At 51.8% G+C, this 27,980-nt stretch overlaps 2 protein-coding genes across 5 annotated transcripts in view; both read right to left on the reverse strand.

The window, feature by feature from the left end:
* Window positions 1-27,980, reverse strand: part of WSCD2 (WSC domain containing 2) — a 77,382-nt gene that overhangs the window by 32,239 nt on the left and 17,163 nt on the right. The window lies entirely within an intron of this gene.
* Window positions 22,078-27,980, reverse strand: part of RPH3A (rabphilin 3A) — a 45,702-nt gene continuing 39,799 nt past the window's right edge. For all 4 annotated transcript variants that reach the window (XM_049806198.1, XM_049806200.1, XM_049806197.1 and 1 more), the window contains 6 exons: window positions 27,729-27,855; window positions 27,064-27,120; window positions 26,704-26,855; window positions 24,881-24,962; window positions 24,222-24,318; window positions 22,078-23,411 (listed from right to left, as the gene is read on the reverse strand). In XM_049806198.1, the coding sequence (XP_049662155.1) occupies window positions 23,281-23,411; window positions 24,222-24,318; window positions 24,881-24,962; window positions 26,704-26,855; window positions 27,064-27,120; window positions 27,729-27,855 (646 nt within the window). In that variant the 3' untranslated portion in view covers window positions 22,078-23,280. The remainder of the gene's footprint in view (window positions 23,412-24,221; window positions 24,319-24,880; window positions 24,963-26,703; window positions 26,856-27,063; window positions 27,121-27,728; window positions 27,856-27,980) is intronic.

A 27,980-nucleotide genomic window follows, 5' to 3' on the forward strand; every position in this document is an offset into this window, starting at 1 on the left:
CCACTGCTGAGCCCCCAGTGTGCTTCTCCGGGGCTCTCACCTTCCAGGGGATGGGAAATGTGTCCACAATCCTGGCTTTACTGGAGGTTTCAGTGCCTGGGGGAGCTGGGCCGGGTTATCGGGGAGCAACTGATTAAAAGTCAATATTCAGCAAATCTTGTCCTCTTGGTGATTGCCTCTGCTTTGGCCAACCTGAGCGATGTGGGGCAGAAAATAGAGAGAGTGAGCCCAGAAATAATGAACGCTGCAAACTAATGAGCTTCTACAGGCAATGCGGATGCCTTTCCTCCTCTTCTTTTTCATTTACATTTTCTGTCATTATACCTTTGGCAGGAGCAAACCAAAGTAGCTGAAATGGGGTTCCCCTGATGCTTTCTATTTGCTTGCAGAGGCGAGTTTTGGGGTCGGGGGGGGGGGTGGGGGGTGGCGGGCACAGGAGTTGTGCGTGAGCTGCAGTACCCTGAGCATCGCTCACATCCACGGCACCATCCTGGCCACTGGAAAGGACAGGCCAGCCTTTGGCAGCTGGAGGGGGGAATATTGTGAAGCGGTCCCCATCCAGCAGCCACGAGATGCTTGAGGGTCCTCCCTAATGCCAGCATTTCCCCAGCCCCCCCCAGGGAGGCAGCTGCACGGCCACAGTCCCCTGGGACCAAAGCAAACATCTCCTGGAGACTGCATCTCCCAGTAACCATCCCCTGAGAGCTCGCACCTCTCTTGCCCTGATTTTTCTTAATTAACTCATTAGGATGCCAGTGACAGTGATGTGAGTCTCCTGGGAGGGACCTGCTCTCCTGGTGTAGGCACTGCAGGCAGCGACGGCTGCCCAAGCCCTGCTGCCTGCAAGCTCAAGAAACGCCCCGTGGCTGCAAATCGAGGGGGTCATTTTAGGGTAAGAGAAGCTAAAAAAAGGAAGGGGCATGTTGTAGTGCTGAGACAGGCTTTTGCGAACGCTCGCCGGAGCCTCAGGGCCGGGAGGATGGACACGGGCCTCTGGTGTCTTGGCATTGGTTTTGTGATTATTTGGAGGGGGGGGGGGGGGGGGGGAATTAATAAAAAAAAAACAAACAAAAAACAAACAAGAAAGAGGCAACCATGTGGATTAAAGCTGGAAGGAGGAAGATTAAGAGATTGAAGGGAAAAGAAGTGCAGAGAATGCAGATGGAGGGGACATTTCCCCTTTCAGCCATTCTGCCTTCAGAAAAAGGGGAAAGAAAAAGATTTCGATAAGCTCTTTAAAAAATTCATGAGGTTTCCATTTCTCTGTTTATTTATTTGTTCCCCAGGATAAACTCCTGAAATACAACATCTCATTTGTCAGCAGGTCCTGGGGGAGCAGGGCATAAATCAGATTGCCCTGCTAATAAATTATAAAAAGCCAACACTCTGCAACTCTGCTTCCATGCTGGCCTGGGGCAGGAGGGGACATTTTGAGGCTGGAGGGGATGGTTCAGGGCAGGAGGGGATGGCTTTGGGGCAGAAAGGGATGGTTTGGGGCAGGAGGGGCACAAGAGAGTGAGCATGCATTTCTGGCTGGATCCGGCCATGCCCCCCACCACACCTGCCGTGCAAAAGGGAAGGGGGCTGACAGCGCCACAGCCCCAGAAGGGCTTAATGGGGTGATGTGGGTGGGAGGAGGTGGGGGGCTGCATGGGGTGGGAGATGCTGCCCCAAGCACTGGTACGGGTGCAGGGGTGGGGGTGGCCCGTGCCCCCCAGCGTGGGGACTGAGCTGGGGAAGCCATGGGGCACTGGCTCCGCCTCACCAGCACAGGTGCCGGGCAGATGGGAGCCAGCATTGATGGTCCCAGGGGGCTCTGCCGCCGGGGAGGAGAGGAAACGTGGGGATCTGGGATCTCTAGCTGTGTGCGACGAGATGGGAGCCAACACCAGCCCCCCTGTCTGCATTCAGGAGCAGGCTCAGCTAACAGACCCCACGGGGGAACCCCGGACAGGGATCCCGCAGGGCAGCACAATCCCCATGCAGCTCAAACCCGAAGCATTCTCAGTGAAAGCCATTTGCCCCCTAAATACGAAGCAAGAAGCAGTGCAGGAATTCACCAGGAATGGGCATTTTGCAATCGATGGGACTGCCACGGGGCAACCTTGGGCCCAGCACTTAATTGTTCTGGGCTAATGCAGTCTAAAATGCAGATGAAAATACCTCCCAGGGGTGTCCTGAGGCTTAATGAGTATCGGAGAGACGTCTTGCGCTGCAGTCCATGTCCCCGCAGCCTCCGTGATGGCACAGCCCAGCGCAGCACCACCCGTTAAAGTTCAAAAAGAGATTTCATTTTAATTTCTTTCCACTAATTGATGGCTCTGGTTTTGTCTTTCATGTGTTTTGTAGCTTACACACTGCCCATTGGAGTGCAGTGGGCACCAGGTGCGGGTGCCAGGCTGCGGCAGTGCCGCGGTGGTGCCAGAAGGCTGCAATAGCCGGCATCACCAAACCCTTTCTCACAGCTCCCGGTAAGCAGCTTTTCCATGGTAAGATTTTCTTCCTGCCCTGCAAACTTCTCGCCTTTGGGGAAAAAGTGTTTGAGGGAAGGAATTTTCATGCCCATTGGAGGGTCTGCATGGACCTGCCCTGGGTCCCCCAGCATCACCCACCCCGGGGAACCCGCTCAGCGCAGCAGCACACCCAGGATTCGAGTGGCTGGGATGCAGGGAAATAAATCATCGGGGCCAAACCATGCCTGCAGCAAGTCCTGGGGCACCGTGGGTCTCAGGCATGGGTCATGTGTGATTAAATGCCCGGGGGGACAGTGATGGTTGTGGGGAAGGGCTGGGGCAAGGGCACAGGCGATGCTTTGCCCTCCGCCCCACAGCAGCAGCCGGCCCTGGCCCGGGCAGAGGGCAGCTCCACAGGTCTTCAGTCATGGATGGAGAGGGTGTACGGCAGGGCTGTAAATTTGCTGGTGACCACTTTGCCCCCCGCCTCGAGAAGTGTTGGGGCTCAGCCTGTGGCTGTGGCTGCTCCTGGCTGTGGCCCTGGGGGTGGTTTTGATCCATCCCCAGGGTGGTCAGGGCATCCCCAACCTGAATGGGTCCCCAAATCCTCATGGCAGGTGAGGCGGTGCGGGGGCCGCTGCAAGGAAGTCAGTGCAGGTGTTTTGCCGGGGGAGGAACGGAGAAACCATCTGCTCGCGAGGGTTCATCCTGATGCTTCAACAGAGGAGTGGATCCGGAGGCGAAATTGCTTCCCGTGGCTTTGCTACGGGATTTCGGCATCTTCATTTAGTGCTGGCTGATAAATGAGCCGGTTGCTCCCCCGTGCTGTGCCAGGTGGTGCCGAGCACTGCTGCGGCGAGCAGTAGAAGCTGGAGATGCTCCTTGCCCTCCCTAGGTCTGGTTTGCACTCAAGATGCTGCTGGATGGGGAAAAGATGGGGCACAGCAAGGCGAGCCTAGCCTTATTCCTGCTTGGAATAGGGAAACTCATTAAAACCTTCAAAAATCCCCATTTTTCACCCTGTTCCACCATCCTCCCCTGGCAGCTCCTGCATGGCGAAGGTCAGTGATTGCTGCTGGCAGAGTGATTTGCTCTGACCTCCTCGCTGGTGAGGAGCTTCCGAGGACTGGGATGAGGGCAGGGGGATGGCTCCCGCGGGGCTTCACCCAGCCCCATTTGGGGAATTAGGGCTGGCACAGGGATGGAGCAGCTGCTCGGCAGAAGCGCAGCTCTCCTCTCCTTTCTTGCAAAAGAAACAATCCTTGCCTGTGCTGTCTGGAGCCGTTCCCCTTATCTTGAAGGTGGCCATTGTATTTAGTATTAGTATTAGTACTACTACTGCTGTTGCTGCTACTGCCATTACTACTACTATGCACCTGGCTGGGAGCAGAGCTTGGCGAGGGCTGCCCTCCTCCAGATGACACCTGGGAGACTTCTGCAGATAATTCCTGCCAATGTTAGTGCATTGAAGGGAGAATAAAGCCTATAAAGTCCAGGTCTGCTTGTTCCCGTATGAAAGAGAATGACTATTTCAGCCATTCCCCAGCATGACAAAGGCCAACAGTACATTGCAAATTAACCATCAGTAAAATCTGATGCTGGAGAGCGAGGTAGCTTTCGAGGGTGGCCAGGCTGGCCACTCGGTGTGTGCTGGGGTTGAAGACTAGCACAGGGGCAAGGGACAGCATGGGGTAGCCCACACACACACAGCACCACTGCAGGGCCACGTCCTGCCCCGGGCTGGGCAGCCAGCCTGGCTCTGACAGAGTCACAATCTGCCTCCAGTGGTGCTGTCCTGGCTCTGCTTCCATCCCCAAACCAGCGGTGCCCCCGGGCTGTCTGCTGCAGACTGCTCAGTCCTGCCTGAGACCCAGCACGGCCACAGCCCTGATCCCGATCCCAGTCCTGGTCCCAGTCCTGGTCCTAGTCCCAGTCCTTGTCCTGGTCCTGGTCCTGATCCCAATCCCACAGGTCTCCCACCCTGGAGCTGACATGGAAAGTAGCTCTAGGCATTGCAGCAGGAAATTCCCATTGGACATATGGAAAAAAACCCTCATCCCCATGAAAGATGTACAGCCTGGGGATGGGGACACCAAGGGCAGCTAAAACGCTGTGGGTTTAGGGCTGGAATGTTTTTTTCAGTGATGCATGGCACAGCTCGGAGCCGCTCACCTCCTCATTTTTACACGAACCGTCCTTCAGTGCTCATCACAGCCTGAGCTCCCCCAGCATCATCTGCCGCTATCATCCCTTTCTGCTGTTCTCTTTTCCTCGTTGGTGTGTTACAGATAAGCCTAGCACACACCGTCATCTGGGCATGCTTCTCCCTGCTGGAAAGAGGGAATTAATTGCTGGTTTAAAAAAGAAAGGAAGAAAAAGAGAAAGGACTTCCCAGGCAAAGCAGTGCCCACCAACCAGTGGAAACAGGGCTTGTAAGGGAAAGATACACCTAGATCTAAGTATGTATATATTCTATATATATGTATATAGAGAGATGTGTGAGAGCCAGAAGCTCCATAGTGATGGCACCCAGTGACTCCCCAATGTCTAGGAAGGGCGGGACTCACACCACAGCCTTGCTTTCCTTCCTACACACCTATTTTCAGGAAAAAAAACCCTGGTTTTGAGCCTCCTGCCCCTCTGCTGAGCCAGCTGGCTGTGGCCAGAGCCATGGCATTACGGCTGGGAGGGAGGAAGGGACACTGCCCGGCGATCCCCAGGCACGGGTGACATTGCTGTGGGGTCCCGCAAAGCCCCAGTTCTACGACCGGGATGAGCTTCGAGGGGGTCCCCAGGGGTGGCCATGCCCTCCAACCTCCCCTCGCTGTGGCTGAGCTGCCGGCAGTGCCGGATCCAGAGCACTCGGACACCCGGGAAACCTGCGCCTGCTGCTCCCTGGCCAGAGGGCTGCCGGCATGCAGCTTCCCCAGCCCTGACCGATGGCAGGAGATTACTGTAGCTTTGGAGCAGACACGTGTAATGGCGGTGTCCTAGTTTTTGAGAGCAGAACCCAGCATAAAAAAAAAAAAAAAAAAAAAGCCACAGTTGTGGTGAGAGCAAATATAGTAACTCACGCTCACACCGCTCTTCTGGAGTGTTACTAGCTGTAAAGCTGTACCAGGGTCACATCCTCACAGGCTGGCATGTCCCCTAGGAAAACGGTTTGTTTGTCCCCCACATTCCCCTTATACCCAGTGGAAAAGCATCTCCAGACATATTTCTGGCTGTGTCTGACACAACGAAGCAGTCATCTCACCTCCTTCAGGGTCAGCAGCCAAGCCACTTCCTTGGCAGTGTCCCCTCTCTGTCCCTGTGCCCCTTCCTGTCCTCATTCCCTGTTCCCATTCCCGTTCTTGTTCCTGTCTCCATCCCCATTTGTTCTCCTGTCCTTGTCCCCATCCCATCCTCTTCCCCATCCTTATCCCATCCCTTCGCCTTCCCCTTCCCTTCCCCATCTCCATCCCATTCCCTTCTCCACCCCATCCCCTTCCCTTCCCCATCCCATCTAATCCATTTTCCCATCCCCATCGTGATCCCATCCCATCCCCATCCCCATCCCATAAGGCACAGCTCATTGCCATTGAAAGGCAAGTGTTAATTTCACCCTCATTATTAATTACTAATTGAGAGTCCTATCCCACTCGGAGCAGAGGTGCCCGGGAAGGCGCAGGTTGGCTGCGGTCTAATTTTGGCACATCTCATCCAGATTGCCTGCCCCAGCTGGAAGAATCAACCAAAAATGTACTGTAGTGGCTAAATCTAACGTCCTCACCTGGACACCCAAGTTGAAAGAAGCAATTAAAGCCATTTAATCACCCACTGGTGGCAAAAGGGAGCAAGACTGGCGGGGAGCGGTGGGTGCTACCATGGTGTAGCCATCGTCCCCCCAACATCACCCCCCCAGGGTGCTGTAACTCAGCCAAATGTGGATTCACTGCCTCTGCTTCATTATCACCAATCAATATAACAGTTATTACTTAATGGGCTAAAATTGTCATTCTAATGTCCCAGATCTGCATGTTACAGCATGGCTAATTGGTACAGAACTGATTTGGGGGGCTTAATGAAATTGTAAATTCAGGCACATTAATCAAACAATTATTTTGTAACCACGAGACAGACGGTGCTAAACCTAATTAAGAAATAAACAAAGTTAATCAGTGAACAGAAAACATTTACTAATCATACAGATATGTGGCAAGAAAAAAATATTAGGCAATAATTTATTAAAGATTCCCAAACCTGCTCCTGTTCTTAATAACCTGGTGCTCTGGCTTCCAGGAAGCACCATCTCGATTTTATTAAAGCATTTGTTCTGCTTTAAGGTCTACTGGGCACCAGAGTACAAAAAATATATTACTCTGCAAGATGAATAATTGCATCAATTTAAAATAATAGGGCCGGGGACTGAACGGGGGTGTGCGGGTGACATCTAATGTTGAGACCAATGCATTTTGGGCTTAATTATCAGCGGTTAGTGCTGTTCCAGCTCAAAAGTTAATTCCGATTCAGACATAAAAACTGCAAAAAGACATAAAGATGAAAGCCGGTGGCATTTCTCTTTCCTCTGCCTGTTCATAGCTTCTTGTCAAAACCTGCTTGTCTGGCACAATTTCTGTACATAAATGGCAATATTTCTCCCCAAACTTCCTTCTGCCCAGTGCTGATTCCCACTGTGAAGTGATTCAGATTCCCTGCGGCATCTCTGTGCATCCCACAGCCTTGCGAGAGCGGGCTGAGGCTGTGGGGCTCCCATTGCCAAGCATCTCTGGGGGTCCAGCTCCACTTTCTTTCCCCCCCCCAGCTCCCCACGTGCACTGGTGAGGTGAGACGGGAGCCGCCAGCATTTGCTGCACCCTCCCTGTACCAACCCTGAGAGCAATTCAATACGGAGCCATTAGTGCCAGCGGGGATGGAAAGCAGACGGCAGGGTCAGTACCGGGGCTGCGGGCAGCTGTCTGCCGAGGTCCTGCCTTGGCCTGGGTCTCCATTTGGGTGCTAGCCCGCACCCAGGGGCATCCACATCCCCAAGGGTTTCCCTGCCCCAGGGAGATGCAGCCCCAAAATGTGCCTGACCATGCAAAGCTGTGGTGCTGCACATCCCCGGGGGATGGAGGGCTCGATTCTGGTCCCCTGATAGGAGCGGGGCTGCCAGGTCATTTATCAAAGCTTTCCCTCGAAGGGGGGCAGAGGAACACGGGGGGTGTGGATGCGATTACACACCCTGTACAGCATCGCTGCTGTCACTCCAGGGCCAGGGAGGTGGTGAGGGTGCCCAGTGGCATCTGCTGTGTTCTGGGACGTGCTCCCGGGGTGGTGGGGTGGCTCCAAGCAAACCGCTATTGCCACCGCTGCTCTTCCACAGGAGGGCTTTTATGGGTTTTCACTGCAAATCGGAAAGGAAGCAAATTTCTGAAATATCGCTGTTTCCCAGCAAACCGGCACTCGCAGGACCCACAGGGCTGGGATTCAGCACACCTACCAGTGCCATCGAGGGGTTCTCTATGGCCCTGCTTTCAACATCCATTTACCCAATGGAAGAAGAAGGGCCTGACCCAAACCCCAGCACTGTTTTTTGGGGTGATTCAGTCTTTTTGGAGCTGCTCCATCCCAGGAGCACGCAAGCCTTTCTTTCAGGGCAAGATGAAGCTTGCCTGGTAAAAACCACTCAGCCCTGCCAAAAACACCTTCTGCATTTTCTTTGGTACAATGTTTTCCCCAAACTCCAATATTTGTAGTCCCAAAGCTGCTTTTTAGTTTCCCCTTTTGTCCCAGAGCAGTGCTGGGACATGGTCCTGGGGTTTTATCCATGAACCCCTTGGCTGGGCAGGATTCTGGTGCTCACATCCCGTTCCTGTTCCTCTCCTGGCACCGGGATGAAGGAGAGGGGTGGGATGGGAGTGAGAGCCACTGGGCTCGGCGGGCTGGTAGCAGACCCCCACACTGCCCTCGGTGTGTCCCCCAAGCCCACCACCACTCCTTCCACCTTCTTTTTTTGTGTCTCTCTCCAGAGCTATTATGAAGCCCATTTTCCCCACAGCCAGGCTAAGCCGTTTATTGAAAGCCTACGTCATTAGGTTAATGTTTCTCAGCAAATTATTTCATACACAGCCTGGTTCATCCAGAAAATGGAGCAGCAATGTTGACAGCTCGATCAGCTGCAGGAGGGACAGCTGCCTGAGCCGTGGGGTGCTCGGCACCATTACACCCCCATTTGATACCCTGCGATGTCCAACGTGCCCGGTGCTGCTCAGGACCCCGATCCCGGCCCCATCAGCACATCTTTGCCCTGCAGAAACAGACCCACCGAGGAGCAGGGATGGTTTCTGTCTCCCTCCATCCCAGTCTGGCACTGGGCATTTTATTCTGGCACAAGGCTTATTCATCAGGCTCGGAAGCATCCGGCTCTGATTGATGCCGCAGGGATGGCTGGAGCTGACTGCAGGGGTTTGTGAACCCCCCCACCCCTGCAGCTTCATAGGAGCATTGCAACATTGGGGGGGGCAGGGGGGCAAGGCAATATGTGGGACAGGAGCATCCCCCTGGCAAAGCCCTGGCCTGGGAGGAGCCCAGGGAGAGCAGGAGGAGGTGAAGGGCAGGAATGCTGCAAGGACAACCCAGGGCGGCTCAGCTCTCCTTCAGCATATGAGGCACCGCAGTGACCAGGACCTGGGGACAAGGTCTATTTGCCCACCAGGTCCCTGGGTGCTCCTTGTCCTGAAACCACCTTGTGTCATCACTCATGTCACCAAGGCCACAACATCGATTGCATCTCATAGTAGGCAGCCAGGAGCGGATTTGCTGTGCCAGCACCGCATCCTGGACCGTGCAACTTGGCTCCTAGGGCTTCAAAATGCAGTTTGGTTCTTCTGGGAGGAGGACGTGCCCTGGGGGTTGGGGTGTCATCAACTGGGCAGGGGAGAAGGATTCATTGTTCAGCTTTCTGGGCCCAAATGGCGGCTGCTGTTGCTGCTCTGCAGCACCAGCCTCGTTGGCATTCTCCGGTGGTGCTGCCTGCCTGGCGGGACCAGCAGCCGCTGCAGAACCTGAATTATTCAGCTCAAGCAAGGCCCATTTGCTGATGGAGCAAGCGAGGACTTGTGAGCAGGACCGAGTGCTCGGCTGTGTCGGGAAGCTGTTCCTTGGGCGAGCTCCTGCAGCAGTGCCCTGCCTCCCTCCGTCCCTGTGCCGTGCTGGACTGGCACACATCCCAGTCCCTGGCCTCTGAGCTGGTCTGTGGCACTGGCACGATGTGGGAGAAACCCTGGCTGGATGCTGCTGTCGTGATCTCAGCAGCAATAGATCCAGGGCACCAGTGACACCTTGTATCTGCCTAAAAAATATAAATAAAAAGCTGGGGGAAAAAAAAAACATAAATAAATTGCTGTTTAAAAATGTCCCTTTCCATGCTGAGGAAAAAGGGCATAAATAAGTTGCCACGTTTAAAAATACCCCTTTCCACGCTAATGCTTTAAGCACTTTTTAAAAGTGTTCCCTCCCCCTACACTGGTGCAGATATGTGCCTTCTTCCCGTTCACAAATTCATCAGCGTTTAAGGAGGTGCAGATTTAGGTCATCACATTCCCAATCAGGCAAGAACTGACCTTTCATGAGCTAAAGCAGAGTGAGGGGTTTCCACCCCACCATAGGTCTTGCCCCTTGATCTCTAGAAAACCTCTGTCCTCTGCATCTGGGAGGGGGTCTAAGAGGTCTTGTGTCTCACCCAGCCTCCAGACAAGGTGTGGGTCTGTCACCAGCGCTGCTGACAGCAGCATCACTGACCAGTCCCAGGGTTGCAGCATCCAGGGACTGACACAAGGCCCCGTGCCTGGGTCCCCAGGGGAATAAGCAGCAGCCACGAACCAAACCCCACGCCAAGCATCTTCATCCCAACAGCCCAGACCTGCTGCTCCCCAGAGGAGAGGGACCAGTGCTGGCTCCCTGCCACCGCTGTGACATTTCAAGTGGCAACCATGAAGTTCAAGGTGGCCTTGGTGGCATCTTGGCACGTACCAGGTTGCCAAGCCCCAACACTGCTAGAGACGCTCTCAGCCATCCCCTGGGATTTGTTGGGATGTGCCCATGACGGATGGCACGACAGGGCTGAAAATCAATCCAGGCATCTGCCAGCATCCAGCCTGAGCTGCTAATTCACCCAATTGCTTAAGTGCCAGGCGAATGTCACTCTGGCCTGATGGAGCTGGAAATGCTGTAGCTGGGAAGAGCAGTTTTTAAAACCATTTTTGTCAGCCTAATGCTATTAAGGTGCCAGGGAAGGGAAGGGACAGCAGCGGCCGAGCCCAGCCCTGTCTGCTGGTGCTCTCCATCAGGGCACATGATGGTTCCCAAATCCCTAGAGGTGGCTGGTGAGCCCTGGCTTGCTGATGAAGACAGTCCCTCTGTGCAAGGACGTGTCCCCAGGCCTTTCCCGTTGTTCCCAGGAGAAGCCCACAGCAATGCTCTTGGCTCACCTTGATTTACTCTGGAAATTGGGTTGAGAGCTCCTGGGTTTGCACTTGTGGAGGGTCCAAGTTTGTGGTTCAGCTGTTGTCACCTCTGCTGTCATGCTGGGGATGCCGTCCCCTCCCCTGGGGACAATATGCAGATGGGGACAGCCTGCCAGGGCTGCTCCCCAAACCACAGGCGATGCCAGGGAAACTGCACCTCCAAATATCTGCCAAAACTCAGGGGGCACCAACTGCACTTGCTGGTTTTAGTCTTCACCTTTGCAGACCTCCTGCTATCCGGACAGGGCTGAGTGAGCACAGGGAGGTCAGCAGGGAGCAGTAAAGCAACCAGTGGTTTCTGATTTACGCCGCAAGGCTTTTTCGAACAAGTGTAATAAAACCACTGTGAATTGGATGTCTCAGGGTCAAAAAAAAAAAAAGGATGAAGTGGAGGGAGAGCGCTGCTCTTCAAGTGCTGGCAGCAGCTGAGGCTAAGGAGAGCTGTCAGGTTGGGGGGTATAAGTAGGGGTGATGGTGGCATCCTCCCCGCACTGCTGGGGCAAAGCTGGAGGCAAGCAGTGGAGAAAGCAAAGATGGTGCAAGATGGGCCATTTCAGTTCAGTCAGGGGAAGGATGGGCATACCATACCTCCGGGGTGAATGTCCCACCCCAGGGACAGACCAGCATCCCCCCGACCGCAACTCTCCCATGCTCTTGACTGCAGCTCATTGACACCAGGACAGTAATTTTTAACTCTATTTTGGCATAAGTCCTTGTCTGAATTAAATGTCAGCACACTCCACCTCCCTCTGCACGCTGCCTTTCTCCCGAGCTCCTTGCGTAGGACATTGACAAGTGTTTCAAGTTGATTAGGAAAAGAGAACACAGGAGATAAACTGGGATGAATAAACTTTGCACCGCCACTGCCAGCGGCTATTCCTACCGATGGGTGGCCCCAATGCACCCGCTGCCCCCCACCTCCACACATCGTCCCTGTCACGCTCTGCCCCAGGGACGGCAGCCAAAGCCCCATCGGCCAGCGACCACTTCCACGAGCCCAGGAAACTTTGCAGCACCCTTGTTCACTCCATGGCTGCTGCAGGACCATGATATGCCCAGGACTGGGAAGGCGTGGGGTGGCCTTCCCCCACACCATCCCCCACGGCACACGGGCTCTGCGGTGCCAGCAGTGTCCCTGCAGCACCGTGAAGGTCCGCAGCCTGTTGATCAGCATCTCTCTGCACCACCGGCAGCACCATCAGACAGGTATGCAGATTGCCAGGGCACAAATACATTCCCCGTGTCATTTTTCAAACGATTAAATATAAAAAGACTCAAGTGCAGCTCATATTTCAGTGTTAATGTTGCTGCCAAATATTATCATGTCGACGCTGCTTGTAAAACAAAAGCAATCGATAACGTTATATATCTAGGAGAGCCACTCCAGCACAGGATTAGCTTCACGTGCACTGGGACAAGCTACCTGTGCCTGCCGTCGCAGCACCGGAGCTTTGCTGTGCACCCCTGCAGCAGGGACCTTCTGGGTTTTGTTTTCCCTTTTGCTGGTCTTTTAATTTGGCAGACAGTTACTGTGCTTTGCTTCGTGCTTCTGCTTTCTAATGAGAGCTGCACCCAGCATGGCTGCAGCCCAGAGCAGTCCATGGGTCAAGATGATTAATGATAGGGAGCCCACTGGGTGTTTAGAAGTTTGCACGTGTTTCTGTGGCCAGGAGGAAAGGTATTTCCCTAGGCAGGGAGGAGAAGCCATCATTTGGGTGGTCCAGCCAACAGCAAGCAGAGGTGAGCCCGTGCCAGGCACTTGGGACCTGTGCAAGCCTGCATCACACCCTCTTGCTGCTTTGAGCAAACACAGCCATAAAAATGGAACTGTTTTCCCATTGCATACAAAAACTGAGCTCATGTCTCTCTCTGAATTATTCACACTTGGCTCTGTTTTCGCTAATATTAAAAAGCTGCTGTTGTGGGAAACGTTGTTCCTTTTTTTCCCAGACATTGTTCCAGATGGTTCTGCTCAAGCCCTTCATCGAAGAGCAAGCTGGGGCTCAGTATTTCTGTTCTCCATGTCCAAGCAGCAAAAAGGGAGGGGGAGAGGAAAAGGAGGGCTAAGGAAGGGAGCCCAGGGCATGGCAAGCCCTTTCTCCTTGTGCATGCAGGTCACACACACGATGGACAGCGCAGGTCCACTGCATGGGAAGTGTGTCCTGGGCCACTGCCACCTCCATCACTTGTCTTTGTCCTGACCAACAGGTCTTCTCTCCTGGTTGGCATAGGGGGGAGGTGAGGACCAGCTCGGGGTACACCAGAACCCCACAGCACTGACCAACACAGCAGGTCCGGTGAGCAAGAGCATCACCCTGCAACCTCAGCCTTGCAAAACCTGCCCTCCAGGCCAGCCTTAAAAGGAAGATGGATCCAGGTCTTGTCATGCAAAATGGGGCGGGGAGCAGGAATAAGGTCCCCAGATCCTGGAATCATTTCAAGCCTGTCTACAGGCCAAGCCTGGAGAGAAATCCTGGTCTTTGGGAAGACAGCAAGGCCAAGAGTCCAGCCTCCCAGGTTTCCTGGGAAGGGAAGACACAAGCCAGGGGTCCCAGCTTCTCCCCACCCTGAGAGGAGAGGACCCCCCTCCTGAGAGGAGCCCCTGCTCCCTCTGCTGCCCATGCTTTGCTGAGCATCCCCCACTCCCGTGTCACTCAGCATAGTATCTCCACCAAGAAGTGATGTATTTGGGGAGCAGAACCTTTGCGGCAGGGTGGCAGGATGTTTCCCAATAGCTCGTGAGGAAAGGATTACTTTGGGGTAACCCTGAGCCTCCTTCCGGGATGCAGCATCTCATACATTAAAACTGCTGCAAGTATGGATATGGGTGGAAAAAAGGCTGGTGGTCCAGGACTTGCTAGAAACTGCTGCATGGAGCAGGCTGGATTCAGGGGCCTCAGGTATAAGTACTATATATACAATATATATAGCATGTTTTGATCTACTTTCCTCTGGACTGGCAGAATAGCTTTCACTTAGGCAGGTTTTCCAGTCTAGTTTTTCTGCTTAGCTGTCTCAAAAGGCTTATTTCTCTGAAAACTTTCCAGCTACTCCATCACAGCAAGTCTGCAAAGGCAGGCCATTAAATACACACGGAGTGCAGAGCACAGCTGGGGATGAAAGCAATGCCTGCGCATGAACTCCAGCAAGGTGAGGGCAGAGCTGGGCATTCATTAACACCCTGTCCTTGGGGATGGGCAAAGCTTTGGAGATAAGGCACATAGCCGAGATATGCTGAATTCAGCCCCTGGAGATCCCACCTGCTTTTCACAACTGAGTAGGAGTCATGCATATCTGAATAATTTGGATTTTAAAAGGAAAATACTCTTTGTTAGCAGGCTGAATAAAACCCTGATTTGCTGTGGCTCTTGAGATCTTGGCTGTACCACTCAGGGTTTCCATGGCAAGGCTCTTATCAGGTAGATAACAATCAGCTATTCAGCTCTACCTATCCGGCCCTTAATTAATAATGCTGACCCTCAGTCTGGGAACAAAGAGGAGTGATAGAGACACCCATGAATTTCTTAGACTCCTTCTCTCTCAAATTCAGCCCATCCTGGTTACAAACACCCTGAAAGCTTCTCAACGGCAATTCCCTTTGACCAAACAGTAAATCTTTTTTTTTTCCTTTTCATGTGCCAGCGCTTTTATTTTCCGGTTTTGACCTGCTCAAGATGAGTCTTTTTTGCTTTGACAGTTTTTGGAAGGAGCTAGTTTGGTTTTTTCACAGCTCTGCCAGAAAACCTGAGAAATCAGTTATCTCTGCAACACTAATGGATTCAGAGAACCTGCTCCCCTCTCTAAAAGCAGATAACTTCAGTTTCCATCTTGACTCCAGCTACTTAATTCAGGTCCAAAGGCAGACACCAGGGTCCCACCGTCTGACCTGCCCAGGGCAGCACAGCAGCCTGCCCATTCCCTGCCTGGCTGCTGCTGGAGGAGAGGGCAGCACCGTGGGCAGCCAGCTCTGCCCATGACCTTACGTCATTGATTCATTGCCTAACATCCCCGAAACATACCCAAAAGGTGCCCTCTGCATGCTACCTATGTTGTGGGGTGAGGATGCAAAAATGGGTTTGCATGACTCTCCATAGCAGCGACACCTTGGCAAAGCCTCCATGACATCCCGCTGCTTCTTAGCTCCCATCACCTTTCCTGCTGGGCTCACATTCTGCAATAAACTGTTCCCAGCTAATATTAACTCCACCTGGATTACACTAAAATACAATTTTCCACCTCTGACTCAGTGCGGCAGCATGATGCAAGGGGCTGTATCAGCACAGCAGGGACCAACGGGTGGGGGTGAGCCCCTTCCCACCCCTATGGGGACCGTGGGCTGCTCCAGTGCCACAGCATCGATTTTAGTCTTGCAAAAGGTGCTCAGTTAAAATTTTCCCTTCTTTGCTTGCCTGCTTTCTGCCAAGCCATGCCTACTTGCAGCTGTATGTTTTACCCCAAATCTGGTCCCAGTTTTGAGGTTTTTTTAATCTGAGCTGTCATATAATTTAATCTGGACCAATTAGATTAATGAAGGTGTCGCCAAGGAAAAGACAGAGTGAGGACAGCCCACCTCAACCTTTGCAGACAGATGTTTTTAGGAAATACGAGCTGCAAGCAGTTGTCTCATTTCCAGCATCACTGCAGGGGCTGTTACAGCCTGGTACAGGTACCCAGCACCGCCCCCCCTCCAATGCCTGGCTGTCACACCGGGCTGCATCCCACCTGGAGGAGATCCATCCCAAACACCTGTGTGAGCACACAGCAAACACTGCTCATTAGAAATGCAGTCCCCAGGGGAAAGCTGTGGCTCCCAGTAGCTGGGATGAGCTCGGTGTGACAATCAAGCTTTGATCAAATAGTGCTGGTTGGAAAACTGCAAAGCCGTTGACCTGAAGCCATGGGACGGCAGGAGTGCAGTGAAGATCAGACCTGCGTGTTTCTAATGAAATACCGCTTTCCCCTCTCAACTGGATGCCGTTGGCCGGTGTGGGCAGGCAGGTGGGGTGTGCAATTAGCAGGTACACAATTTGATTACGGTTGAGCCTGGCATCAATCCAGTTCCCATGTGCCGGGGGTGGTATGGGTGCCGTGTCAGACTACCCCATCCCAGACTAGCAGAAATACCACAACATTTAGTACATTCGTTGTTCCGACGCTGTCAGCTGGAGACAGGTATGCTTTCTGGGGCCTCTGCCTATACAAGAAAATCAGCATTATGCCCAGTTAACATTCAAGCTGTGATTAATCAAAATACTCCACTCCCTGTTCCAATTATGCTCACTGTTTGCCTGTACATCCGTTGTTAGTTTTGTTTAAGTGCAAGCAGAGTCTATTGGAATTGGGGATTTATGGTAGCTGCCAACCACTCCGCTCTCCAGCGTCAATAAGTTATATTCCTATTATGCAGTACATAATAAAAAAGGCTGATATTTATTCTTTGGATTCTTCTTTCCCAAGAAAGTCACTGAAACTCACACAACCACTAAAATGTGGCTCTGTATTTCACAGGTGATGTTACTGCAGCCACCGGCACAGCAGGGATGTGGGGATGGCTTCATAAGGTGGTTAGGAGGAGGTGACCATCACCCAGGTGTCTTCGCTGGCCTTTCTGGCTAGGGACCCAATGCCACCCTGCAGAAATGAGACAACCCAAAACCTCAGTTTCCCCCAGGGAAAGGCTTTGTGGACTCTCCAGACCCCACCGCAGACTGTCTTCAGCCCCATAGCCACTCTTACATGTCTCTGCAGTGGGCCAGTAGTCCACAGGAGATGCTAGCCCGAGCTCTGTGCATCTGAGTGAAAGAATAACAGTTTATTTTTAGGCTGAGCACCGACAGATGAAAGCCATTGATCTGAGCTCATAATTACATCGTTATCTGTGCCCTACGAGATAAAGAGATTTCTAGCTGCAGGCTTTTTGAAAAGCTGGGCTTCAAAGCGGATAGAAAAGGGATTTATTTAGTTGAGCTTCTCTATTTTTTAAGTTAAATGTTAAATAGTAAAAGTTTGCTTGTATTTATTTTCTTTTTTTCCCCAGAAGATGGAAAGCCATGGAAGGTTTCTCTTCTGCTCAGTGCAGCAAGAGAGCCTCAGTGCCCTCCTGATGCCCCAGGATCACATCAGACATTATGAGAGCTCCATAACATGTTCTTTTTATGAATTATACCCCAAGGAGATAGTTTAGAAGAGAGCACTATAGGATGCTGGCATGAATTGGTCATTGGGTGCTGCCATGACCTGCTGGAGCAATGTGCATCTTGGAGAGGAGCTGTTTGGCCACATTTTGTATCTCCCGCTCCAGGACCGGAGCAAGAGCCCAACTCTTCATCAACATCTTCAGCCCAGTGCTCGTTCAGTGGGAGAGGTCTGCTCCACTCACTGGTCCTGTAGCTTTTCCTCTCTGATTGTACTGGCCACTCTCCAAGACCAGCAAGAGACCTGCTCCCATGTCAATGGGTGCCTGATGTCACCCATGTTTTACAGCCCTCTCAATGAAGAGCAAATCTGTATTGATTTCAGAACAACTAGAGCTGTAAATTACTGGTCATGACTGGCTTGGTCAGTACTGAGATAAGAATCTATTGATTGCACCGAAGGTCTAAATCTAATTAGCATGGGAGGAAACTGGTTGGAAGGTCTAAATCTAATTAGCTCGAGAGGAAACTGGTTGGCACAGCAGAACGATTCAGATGTTCTGAGATGTAATTAAAACTGTAAAGCTACCTACAAAAGCAGAACATGCAAATAATGGTCCTGATCAAGCGCAATTTGCAATCCAAGGCCTTCCTTTTCAGAAAGACTGAGAAGAAAATAGGAGCAGAAATATCAATCAGGGGAACAAAGGACCCTCTCTTATCCGCATGGGTTCACTCAAAATGCCTCTTTCTCTCTTTTGAAGCACTTTCCTTTCAGGACTTCATAGCCAACCACAGCTGGCGCTGCCTCGCCTGCAATTAATCAAGACTTCATCTTAATCACAGGGGGCATCGGGTATGCTCACTCTGGTGCTTGGCTGGAGCTGGGTGGCCAATCCGTTGGGACCTCTTGGCTGGGCCCCCTCTGCTGGGACCCCTCTGCTGCCCACTTGCCACACCAATACCAGGCAGCAGCAGAGAGGAAAAATCAGTGGGACGCTCTCATGCTGAAAAACACTAATAAAAGGAAGTTAAAGCTCAATTTTAAGGCTGCTAGACGTCTCTGGGAACTATTTTTTCAGAGGACAAAGACCTAACTATTTCCTGCCATGAAAGGTTTGGAAGAGAGCAAGCTTTATCAGCAGAAAAAGGGGGATGCAATTTGCCCCGCTGTTCTCAGCACACCTGGTAATTACGGGGATGGTCGGTTGCTCTTTCTTCCACTCACCCCACCTAAAATACTACCACTGGGAGCAAGCATGTATACAGCTCCACCCTTTCTGGAAAATGACCCGTTTTCTCTGCTCAAACGTCTTGGCATACAGCATGACATGGTCAAAGAGCTTCTTCATGCTCATTGTCCTCACAAGCCATCCCTCTCCTTGTCCTCTGGAGCCAATGCATGCTGCAGCTCACTAGGAGTGAGCCTGATTTTTCCCTTTTTCCTTGGAGTTTGCCCCCAAAGAGGAGATCACCTCGGAGAGTTCAGTCACTTCTGTGTATGTTTAACCTCTGTTTGTTTTCCTGCCACTGTGCGTGAGAACATAAGGTCTTCTCCTGACTGGTGGGACAGCTCAGGGTCCTCATTAAGAGCAGTACATACAGACGGCACTACATGACAATTTTAAATATCTTGGAGATTTTCAATACCAGTCATTGCTGCTGGCTCTTACACAAACTCCCTGATGACACCAAAGTGGTATCTAACTTGCCATTTTGACCTTTTTGCTCCAAGATGAGTCCAGCTGACCACCAGTGAGTGGTTCTGGGGAAGGTAGTCCCTGGTCTCTCCTGGGCAATTATTCCCAAGCCAACTGCAATGTACTGTGATGGCATCTCATCACCGGAGACACCTCAAGAGGCTTTAACTGCCCTCTCTTGAAGAACTGCCACTGGCCAGGCCTCAGGGAAACCATGGGTTAAACCTGTGGTGTGTGGGAGCAGCCATGGGGATGGGGCAGCTCCACACACACACACACACACCCCCCACGGCCATCATCTCTCAAGGCTCAGCAACAGCTTGCACGAAAACTGCATTTTGGGGGGGCCACCACCACAATGGGTGCTGCTGAAGTGGTGAGGTGTCCCACCACCAGGATGGGTGACACTGAGGGGATCCCACCACCAGAGTGGGTGATAACGAGGGGATCCCACTCCCAGGACGGAGGGTGCTGAGGGGACACCAGGCCTGCTTTTGGGCAGCCTTCCGGCACCTCCTGCCCGTCCTTCCCATGCCATACCTGGAGCATCACTGACATCTGCTGCTGTCTCTGGGCATCGGCGCTGGACCGGCTCCACGGCTCAGCTCCGTCCCCACGGGCCCTTTCTGGATACACCGGGGGGGGGGGGGGGGCGGGTGGCCCCGGAGAGGCCAGGCCACCCCACAACCCGTGTCCCCCTGCCCAGGGCTGGGGCACGGCTCCCACGGACCCACCACCCGCTGCCATCCCAGGGGCCCTCCCCATCCTGGCGTGCCCCACCCTGGGGCCTGCACTTGATATGCTGGAAATGGAGCCTAAAAATGCCAAAATTGAAAAAAAAAAAAAAGGGGGGGGGGAGAATAATTTGGCTTGGGTGATGCAGCAGCTGGAGGGGGTGTTTTCCTGCAGCAGTGCAACAGGAGCTGCAGCTACACGGGGGAACAGCTCCTTCTCCCCCAACCTGGGGAAAAGGGCCAGGGCATGAAGGGCACCAGGAGGGTCATTTCTCATAGGTTAGGTTTGCTTTTCAAGGGGTTACACAGAAGCACCAGAGAAAAGCAGCAACTACCTCCGCATGTGCTACAGCCTTCCCCAGCGGCGTGCGCCCATTGTGTCTGCACTCGGCAAGGCATGAAGTGAGGGGAACCCCATGGATGTCTTGCTTGTGCATGAAGGATTTTAACCCAGACTGTTCCCCAATACTCATGTCACCCCCATTACCCCCAGAGGTGCACAAGAGCCAAGCCAAGCTCTGCAGAGCTGGGACCTCTCCCCACAGGGAAGGGGCTGCAGGCTACCATCCCAAATTCCTCAACACCTCCCACCCAACATAATCTTCCAGCACCCCTGAGGCACCGCAAATTCCCACAACCAGGACAACTGCCCACACCAGGGTTCATATTCCCACAGGGAATGAAAGAAGCCAAAAAACATCATGTTTTGTTTTGTTGGGTTTTTTCTTTTCCAATAGTCTCACTTTATTAGATACCACATCAAGAGAGGATGTTGTGCTGCATGCAGCGGAAGACTGGAGTATTTCTAGTTCCTGTGTAACATTTTCTTTTTCTCTTAATAGTTGTAAACTGATATTTTGCTGTAAAATCACTGCATGCAAGTTTGAATGCAAACAGCAGTAGAAGAGGCTTTTTTTTTTCCACCATTCCCAATCCATATGTGCATGCTTTATTTACAACAAAAAGAAGTCATTCAGGGCAGAAATTACCATCAGAAAAACTGAGAAGAGGGTAGCAAACAGAGACAGGACTGTGGTTTGCACAATAGCAAAAGGGAGATTGGCAAGTTGCACTTTATTTTTATGGGTGCAAAGAGATTATTTAAGTATCATTTGTCTGAAGGGAAAGCAGGCTGAGCAGAGAATGTCAATAGAGGACATGGGTAAAGGCAACTGTAATTTAATTGTTCTGCACACACAAAGGAGGCTGGACTGCTACAGGTCTGGAATAAATTAAGGAATTGCTCAGATATTTTTTTTTCTCTTGAACGTAATTGCATACCCAGACACTTACTTCCCCAGCACAGCTCAGAAGTACACTGTGCCCATCTACTGCTCTGAGAGGTATAGGCAAGGGCCGTGCAAAGGTTTTGGGCCGGTCCATCACTCTGGCAGGGATCACGGCAACATCCTAGAGCCAAACCACCTCTGCCCCGAGCAGCAAGTTTTCAGTCATGGTTGCACAGGGCAGCATGGGACACAGAGGGAAACAATCCAAAAGAACCAGGTTGCTTCATTCTAGGTCTTCTGTACAGCCTGCACCGAGGGCAGTGTGGCTCAGAGGCTCCAGGACGTTGCACTTACTGGTGCAGAGTCAAGAACTTCATGAAAGGGAGAGGAAAGCCATTTTCAGAGTGCCCTCTTCCCATTGCGCTCTTCTGTGCATCATGCCCCAAGCAGCTCCCATCTCAGTGGCCATGCCACTGGACAGAGGCTGGGGTGATGGAGACATACCCCAGCTCTGGCTCAACAGCACAGAGGATGCCCACACTGGTTTAGGTTTGCTTTCCCCATCTGTGGTCCAAGGGTGTCTCCTGGTGGAGAACTGGCTACAAGGAGCTGGCAGCACGCAGCCAGGGCTGGAGGGGGGGGGGTGGGTGGGGGGGAAGCAGACCTCTTCCAACATGCAAGCCCTGAGCTGGGGAAGGTCTGCTCCACACCAGCACCATCGCTCAGCATGCAGAGAGGTTAGCATCACGCAGCGACGTTGGCATCGCTCAGCACGCAGCCCCCACCAGCTGCAGAAGTCAGTCCTGCAGCGATGCTCGTTGCAAGTCAGCACTCAGAGCAAATTCTGCTGGGGGAAGGTTGGGGAAATAAATAAATAAATAAATAATCAAGAACAGGAAAATAACTCATCCAATTCAAAAGAAACAGCTCTGCGGTACAGCTGAATTGAGAACACGCCACAAGACAGCACGCCAGCAGACTACGGCAGTGGGTTGCAAGGGAAGTCATGGGACGACAGTGTGAACCGAAGGGGCTGGGGTTCAGGTTTCATACAACATGCACAGTGTGTAGCTGACTGATAATATATTCCAGTAGTGCTTAGTGTGCTGCTATCGACATTGCTATGCTTGAGGTTGTCCAGAGACAGAAAATGGTACCAAACCCGATCAGCATCAGTCTGAGAGCATCTTGACTCTCCTGCTATTGAGGACAAATCAAACACCTCCAGACAATCATTAAAGCTCAGGCTGAAACCAGTGGTTCTTGTGCAGATTCCTAAAAAAACCAAACAAACCAAAACCAAACAAACAAACAAAAACAAACAAAAAAACCCCAAAACAAAAAAACCCAAAACAAAAAAAAAACACCAAAAAAGCCACCAAACCCAAAGTTTGGAAGACCTCTAACTGTTCCAGCTAATCTCAGTATTTGTGGTATTTTAAAGCAATAATCCTTACACACATCAGCTAGTTGGTGGGAAGTATCTTCTCCCTCGGCTTCCCTCCTGCATGTGGCATGGCAAACAGTTGGCAACAGAAGGGATAGTCTGAGGAAGGCCCAGGGACTGCCCTTGGGGGTCAGCTAGTCACTACTACACAGGTAGAACGGGAAGAGGAGGTAGTCACAAGCTTGAAACACGGGTGTGCTCCTACAGCAACGGAGCATGCGAGTTCCTCAGGTAAAAGGAACCGCACATGGAGGCTGGAAACAAACACAAACCAACCCAAATCTCTGTTTCCCTGCGAGCACAGAGTGGCTCCTTATTTCTGGTTATTGTTACTGTTTTACTGGTGGATCTTCTCAGCAAAGGATGTACCACAATATTACTCAAGTGTACCAAATCAGAACTAAAGCTCAAGCAGGACTCGTAGGATTACATCAGTGACACAGGCTTTAGCCTAATCACAACACAAATACCAGGCTACAGTTACAACCCACACCAAAGCCAAACAGCTTTTTCATTATTGCAACTGAGGTATCGATATCACACAAGCGGAACAGGCCGATGCTCCGACACCAGCGCTCAGCCCCCCACCACCACACCGGAGGAGAGCACGGCCGGCCTGGTGGCCACACATCCCACAGAGATAAAGGAGCCACGAGCTGGTGGCGATGGGACGAGGCACGCGAGCGGAGGTTGGAGGAACACAGAGCATCACACACACAACAGGAACGCAATCACGGTGTGCGTGAGACTAGTGAGAAAGAGGAACAGTCAGAGGGTAACTATTGCTTGACAAAATTACACACCAGGATACCTCAATGACACAACCAGCACCCCACCCCACCCCCAAAAAAAAAAAAAAAGAAAAAAAAAGGAGTGAATATAAAAGATCTGGGTTAGTTTTCAGGTGGAAGTGAGGACAGGGCACAGAGGATGCTTGGAGGAGGCAGAAGAGTGTTGTTGCCCTGGGACCAGAGGCGTGTAGCAAGGCATGACTGTGCTGGAAGACGGACATCAGAGATCTACAGGGGGCTTGGCAGAGGATGGGCCGTTTGGGGAGGTTTGGGCAGCAGCTCCCTTTAATCACTGGCAACGTGATTCTCATTTTGGAGGGTGTGCCAGCGTTCAATCTTCTTGTCCTTATTCTTCAAACACTCATACCAGTGTTTCAAGCGCTCCCCCTTAGCTGTAATGCCGAGCTGACAGCCTCCTGGAAGAAAGGAAGGAGAAGAGACATCATATTCAGAGATGATGCTGATGTTCCAGTATATCACTTGCATGAGGACAGAGCCCACGTTTGCAGCATTTCTTTCCACCTTCTGGATTTCAAATCTCATGGAAAAACTAGAGATGCTCTGCCTGTGCAGAAGACCCCGTGGGATGCTGGAGATGGGGCAGTACAGTGGACATTGAGGTGCTTGAGCGTGTCCAGAGAAGGGCACCAAGCTGGTGAGGGGCCTGCAGCCCAAGTGTTACGAGGAGCGGCTGAGGGAGCTGGGGCTGTTTAGTCTGGAGAAGAGGAGGCTGAGGGGAGACCTTATCACTCTCTACAACTACCTGAAGGGGGGTTGTAGTGAGGTGGGTGCTGGTCTCTTCTGTCAGGTGGCTGGTGATAGGACGAGAGGAAATGGCCTCAAGTTGCAGCAAGGGAGGTTTAGGTTGGATATTAGGAAAAAATTCGTTACTGAGAGGGTTGTCAGACATTGGAATAGGCTGCCCAGGGAAGTGGTGGAGTGACCATCCCTGGAGATATCCAAAAAGCACTTAGACAAGGCACTCCAGAACATGGTTTAGTGGGCATGGATGATGGTAGGACTTGATGATCCTGAAGGTCTTTTCCAACCTAGATGATCCTATGATCCTATATGTTGTATCTGATGGCCTGATACAAGTGCCCAACCAACCTGCATGGTCCCACCTCAAAGCTCAGCCCTCAGATGACCTATGCATCCCTCCTGTACAGCTAGCAGTATATCAGGCTTCAAAACCACACCCCAGAGCACAGAGACTTGCAGCTCACCAATGTAATCATTTGATTTTCCAATGTCATAATCCCAGACAGAAATGTCCAGTGACTTCTTGGCCAGATCGCTGTGTTTTATATCATAGAAGAACTCCTGCAGAAGGGAAGGAGAACAGCCACGTCACCCCAAGCATCCCAGGAAAACACACCCAGTAAACTGCAGTTAAGGAATTGCAAGTGATCTCTCTGTACAGCCTGAATTCAAAATCCAGCGAGAGAGTATTTAGAATACACTAATGAAGAGCAAACGTTCCTTCCCTGTGGCATCTCTCCTCCCAGGATCACAACATGCCGCACAAACCCAGAAGCTGAGCTGACCCCGCGTATCTAAGTGAGCACTTTGCAGGTGTCCCATCAAAGCAGCACCAGCCACAGGACCCCCAGGGATGCTCGTCCCACCCACACCCCCAGCCAGGGTGACACAGAATCAGCAGTGCTGGCAGCAGGGAGGTTTCAGTGTACCAGTGCTGCCCAGCACTGAACTGGTGAGATCTCCAGTGGCAAAGTCCTTCCTAAAATACTCCTGGGTGCAGAAAGGGGAAAGGAGCCCAGGCGAGGAACCAAACCTCGGTGAGCTTGTCTTCTACTTCCTCCGCACAACGTAGTAATTATCTAAGTTGATTTAATAATATAAAAAAAATCACATCTTTCCTTACCTCATTAAACTCAGGATTCAATGTCTTCTTCTTAATCTGTGTCTTGTGCTTGGCCTTTTTTCCCATGTCAGGTTTCAGCCAACTGGGGGCAACAGAAAACAGTGCAAGAACAGTGTGAGCCCATAAGCTAAAAAAAGTGAGTTTTGGGGCTAGAAAAAAAAAGCAGCTGAAGATATTTATTTAAGGCAAAGAAATAGGTCTCCCTTCCCACCTTCTAAAATATTCTAAAATAAATGTAAGATGAGTAAAATCACAATTACTCCCCCCCCCCAGATTGCCAGATGAGACATGGGAAACCATAAAGACCTGCTTTGCACAGAGCTCAGCAGAAACCTTTCTGGGGGAGCATCTCTTGCTCAGAGCAGCTGGGTAACATTCAGACACTAGAAAGCAGTGAGCCTGCACACACACTCTTGATGTCCTTCCAAACCACACATTGGTCCCAAGTCTTTTTTTCCTCCAAGCCATGCTAAAAGAAATGCTTGTAGGTGTTTTATGGAGCAAAAGTGGATGAACTCTGCATTTCACTGGGGAGGAACCTGCCGAGACCGACGAGGGAGTGGCTGAAACAGTCAGGGAACATGGAAAATGAGCAGCCAGGCTGGTCACCAGCAGACAAGGACAATCGCATGGCCGGTCACTGAGCCTGACCACTGGAGAAGTGTGAAGACATATAAAGGTGGGAAGAAATATGGGGGGCGGGGGGGGGGGAGGCTAAAAATAGTCCATCAGTGTTTAATACCACTCAGGCTGGTATACTCAGCCAAGGTAGGTTTGCCTAGAGAATGCAGAGGAAAAGCAGGGTTTGGGCTTTGCAGCCTGGCTGCAGACCCAGAATTAAATTGTAGAGTTGGCGTTAATTAGACCTGTGTTGGAAGTTGATTTAAAAATGGAAAGGTACCATCTTCTGTTTATGGGAATGGAAAATATAAAAAAAACAAGAGTCAGGCTAAGAAGGAAAACTACTCAGTTCAACTCAGCTACAAAAAGATGTGCAAAATGTTCAACACGAGAGTTATTGAATGAGTTTTAGGGAGAACAGAGGTTTTTTCTGAAGGCAAAGAGAAAACAGCAATGAAAACCGCAGGCAGGAATGACTGCAGGGTCCTCTCTGTGTTGCAGTTTATGAGGTTTGAGTTAAAGTTACATTATTCCCCCATGTTCGCAGGAGCCACTCGACAAGCACTGCTCCCCCATCACCTGCCTCCGCAGCCGAGAGCACTGATGGGTGCACTGCTGCTCAAGGAGACCTGCTCCGTGTCACAGCAAGGCATCGCCAGCATCAACCGCAGCGAACGCCACTCTCTGTATGAATTAAGCCAATTTGTTCGCAGCAGAGACATGGCACAGGAGAGAGACAGCCATGGCAGGGCAATCCCTGGACTCCCGGCTACAACGAGCATGTGGGCTTATGGGGCAGCAAGTGGGGCACGTGCTTCTCATCGTGCACAGAGGGAAGTCAAGCCACCCGTGCCCTGCAGGCCTGGTGGGTCAGAGCTGGGTAGAAGGACCTCTTGTCCTCCATCTTTGCAGCTATGAGGTGGCCGTTGGGTCTGTGAGTTTGGGAACCTACAGGGAGTGGATGGACCTAAAGGCTGGGTCAGTCTCACCTAGCTTCAGCCATGGCGGGGGCATTACCACCTTCTATAGGCATCGCTGGTGGGCAGCTTACTCCTGCATGAGGTCTCAAAGTGCTCGGGAAACACTTTCCTCTCTCCAGTGGTTTTGGAAGGAGCTCTCAGCCCATCAGCTACTGCCCAAGGACAGCGAATGGCTCCATGACCACGTGTTACCGCACTACAGCAGCCCCAGCTCCCACTTACAGTTTAACAAAAGGGTCTGAGTATCCGTTGGCGTCCATGGCTGCTAAATGCACGCAGCGTACGATGCCGACAATCAGGCCGCCCTGCTGGGTGCTGTACATAAGGGAAACGAGGATCTTCCCACGCTCCTCCACATCCCCGCCACGATCTACCTGCAAAAGGAAGCAACCAGAGATGGGGACACAGGGGCTGAGCGAGGAAGCCGGTCAACTGCAGAGCAGATGAGACAAGATGGACACAAGGGAAACTTGTATCCCCATGGGGGGGTGTGGGTGGGGGAGAAGTGGAAAAAAGGGGCCCGTACATGAAAGACAATGGGTGAAACATGCACAAGGCATGTTGTCCTCCAAGGACTCTTACCTCCTCTTCATACAGTGCCATCCCACGGGATGAGCCAGTCGTTCCAGCACGCTTCATCTTGGATGGGGAAGGGAAAAAGAGAGACTGCCATGAGGGACCGCAGCTGGGAGAGGCACCGTCCTACAGCAAACACATCCCCAGAAGCCCAGCCCAGCCCTTTTGCTGGCATCAGAAGTGGAAGAGAGCTCAGGTACGTGCATTTTAGGGACATGGTTTAGTGGTAGACTTGGCAGTGTTAGGTTAATGGTTGGACTTGATGACCTTAAAGGTCTTTTCCAACCTAAATGATTCTATGACCTGCTCCATCAAACTCCACCTCAGCAGACACAGCTCTGGGTAGCAGAGCTTGGGGATGAAGCAACCTGCCCTCTCCTTCACAGTGACATACAACAGCATAGGCTGGCAACGCCAGCAGATCTGTGGCCACTGGAGAGGTCCCTGGAGTCACTTCCCCTGGATTCCCACCATGCTCTTATCTCCTGGCCTTGATGTGTCACATCAGCCCAGACATGGGTGGGAATCCAACTCCTAAAGATGCCAGTGAAGTCAGGCACCTACAGCTCTTGGCTGGTTCCAGCTCCAAGCTCACCACTAACTCCCTCAAATGCCATTTATTAGCAACCTCAACATTAACGGTAGCAGAAAGACATTTCCCAGAAACTCACTGGTATTACTCTCTCCAAGCAGATGTTGAAGTTCTTTTTCTGATTGGCTTTGAGTTTTTTCAAGGAAACTCTAGTTTCTCCAATAAACTCATTGTGGCCAAATTTGTCTTCATCACACACAGAGATCCTGAAGGGAAGAGGAAAGGTGAACATCAACCAGGCTGAAGCAGAAACGGACTCTGAAGCACAAAACCACTCCTGCAAGGGCACTGCTCGGGGGTGGACAAAGCAAAGCACCACCAAAGCCTCCAC

This window comes from Accipiter gentilis, chromosome 7 (genome assembly GCF_929443795.1).
Source record: "Accipiter gentilis chromosome 7, bAccGen1.1, whole genome shotgun sequence".
Lineage (NCBI taxonomy): Eukaryota > Metazoa > Chordata > Aves > Accipitriformes > Accipitridae > Astur > Astur gentilis.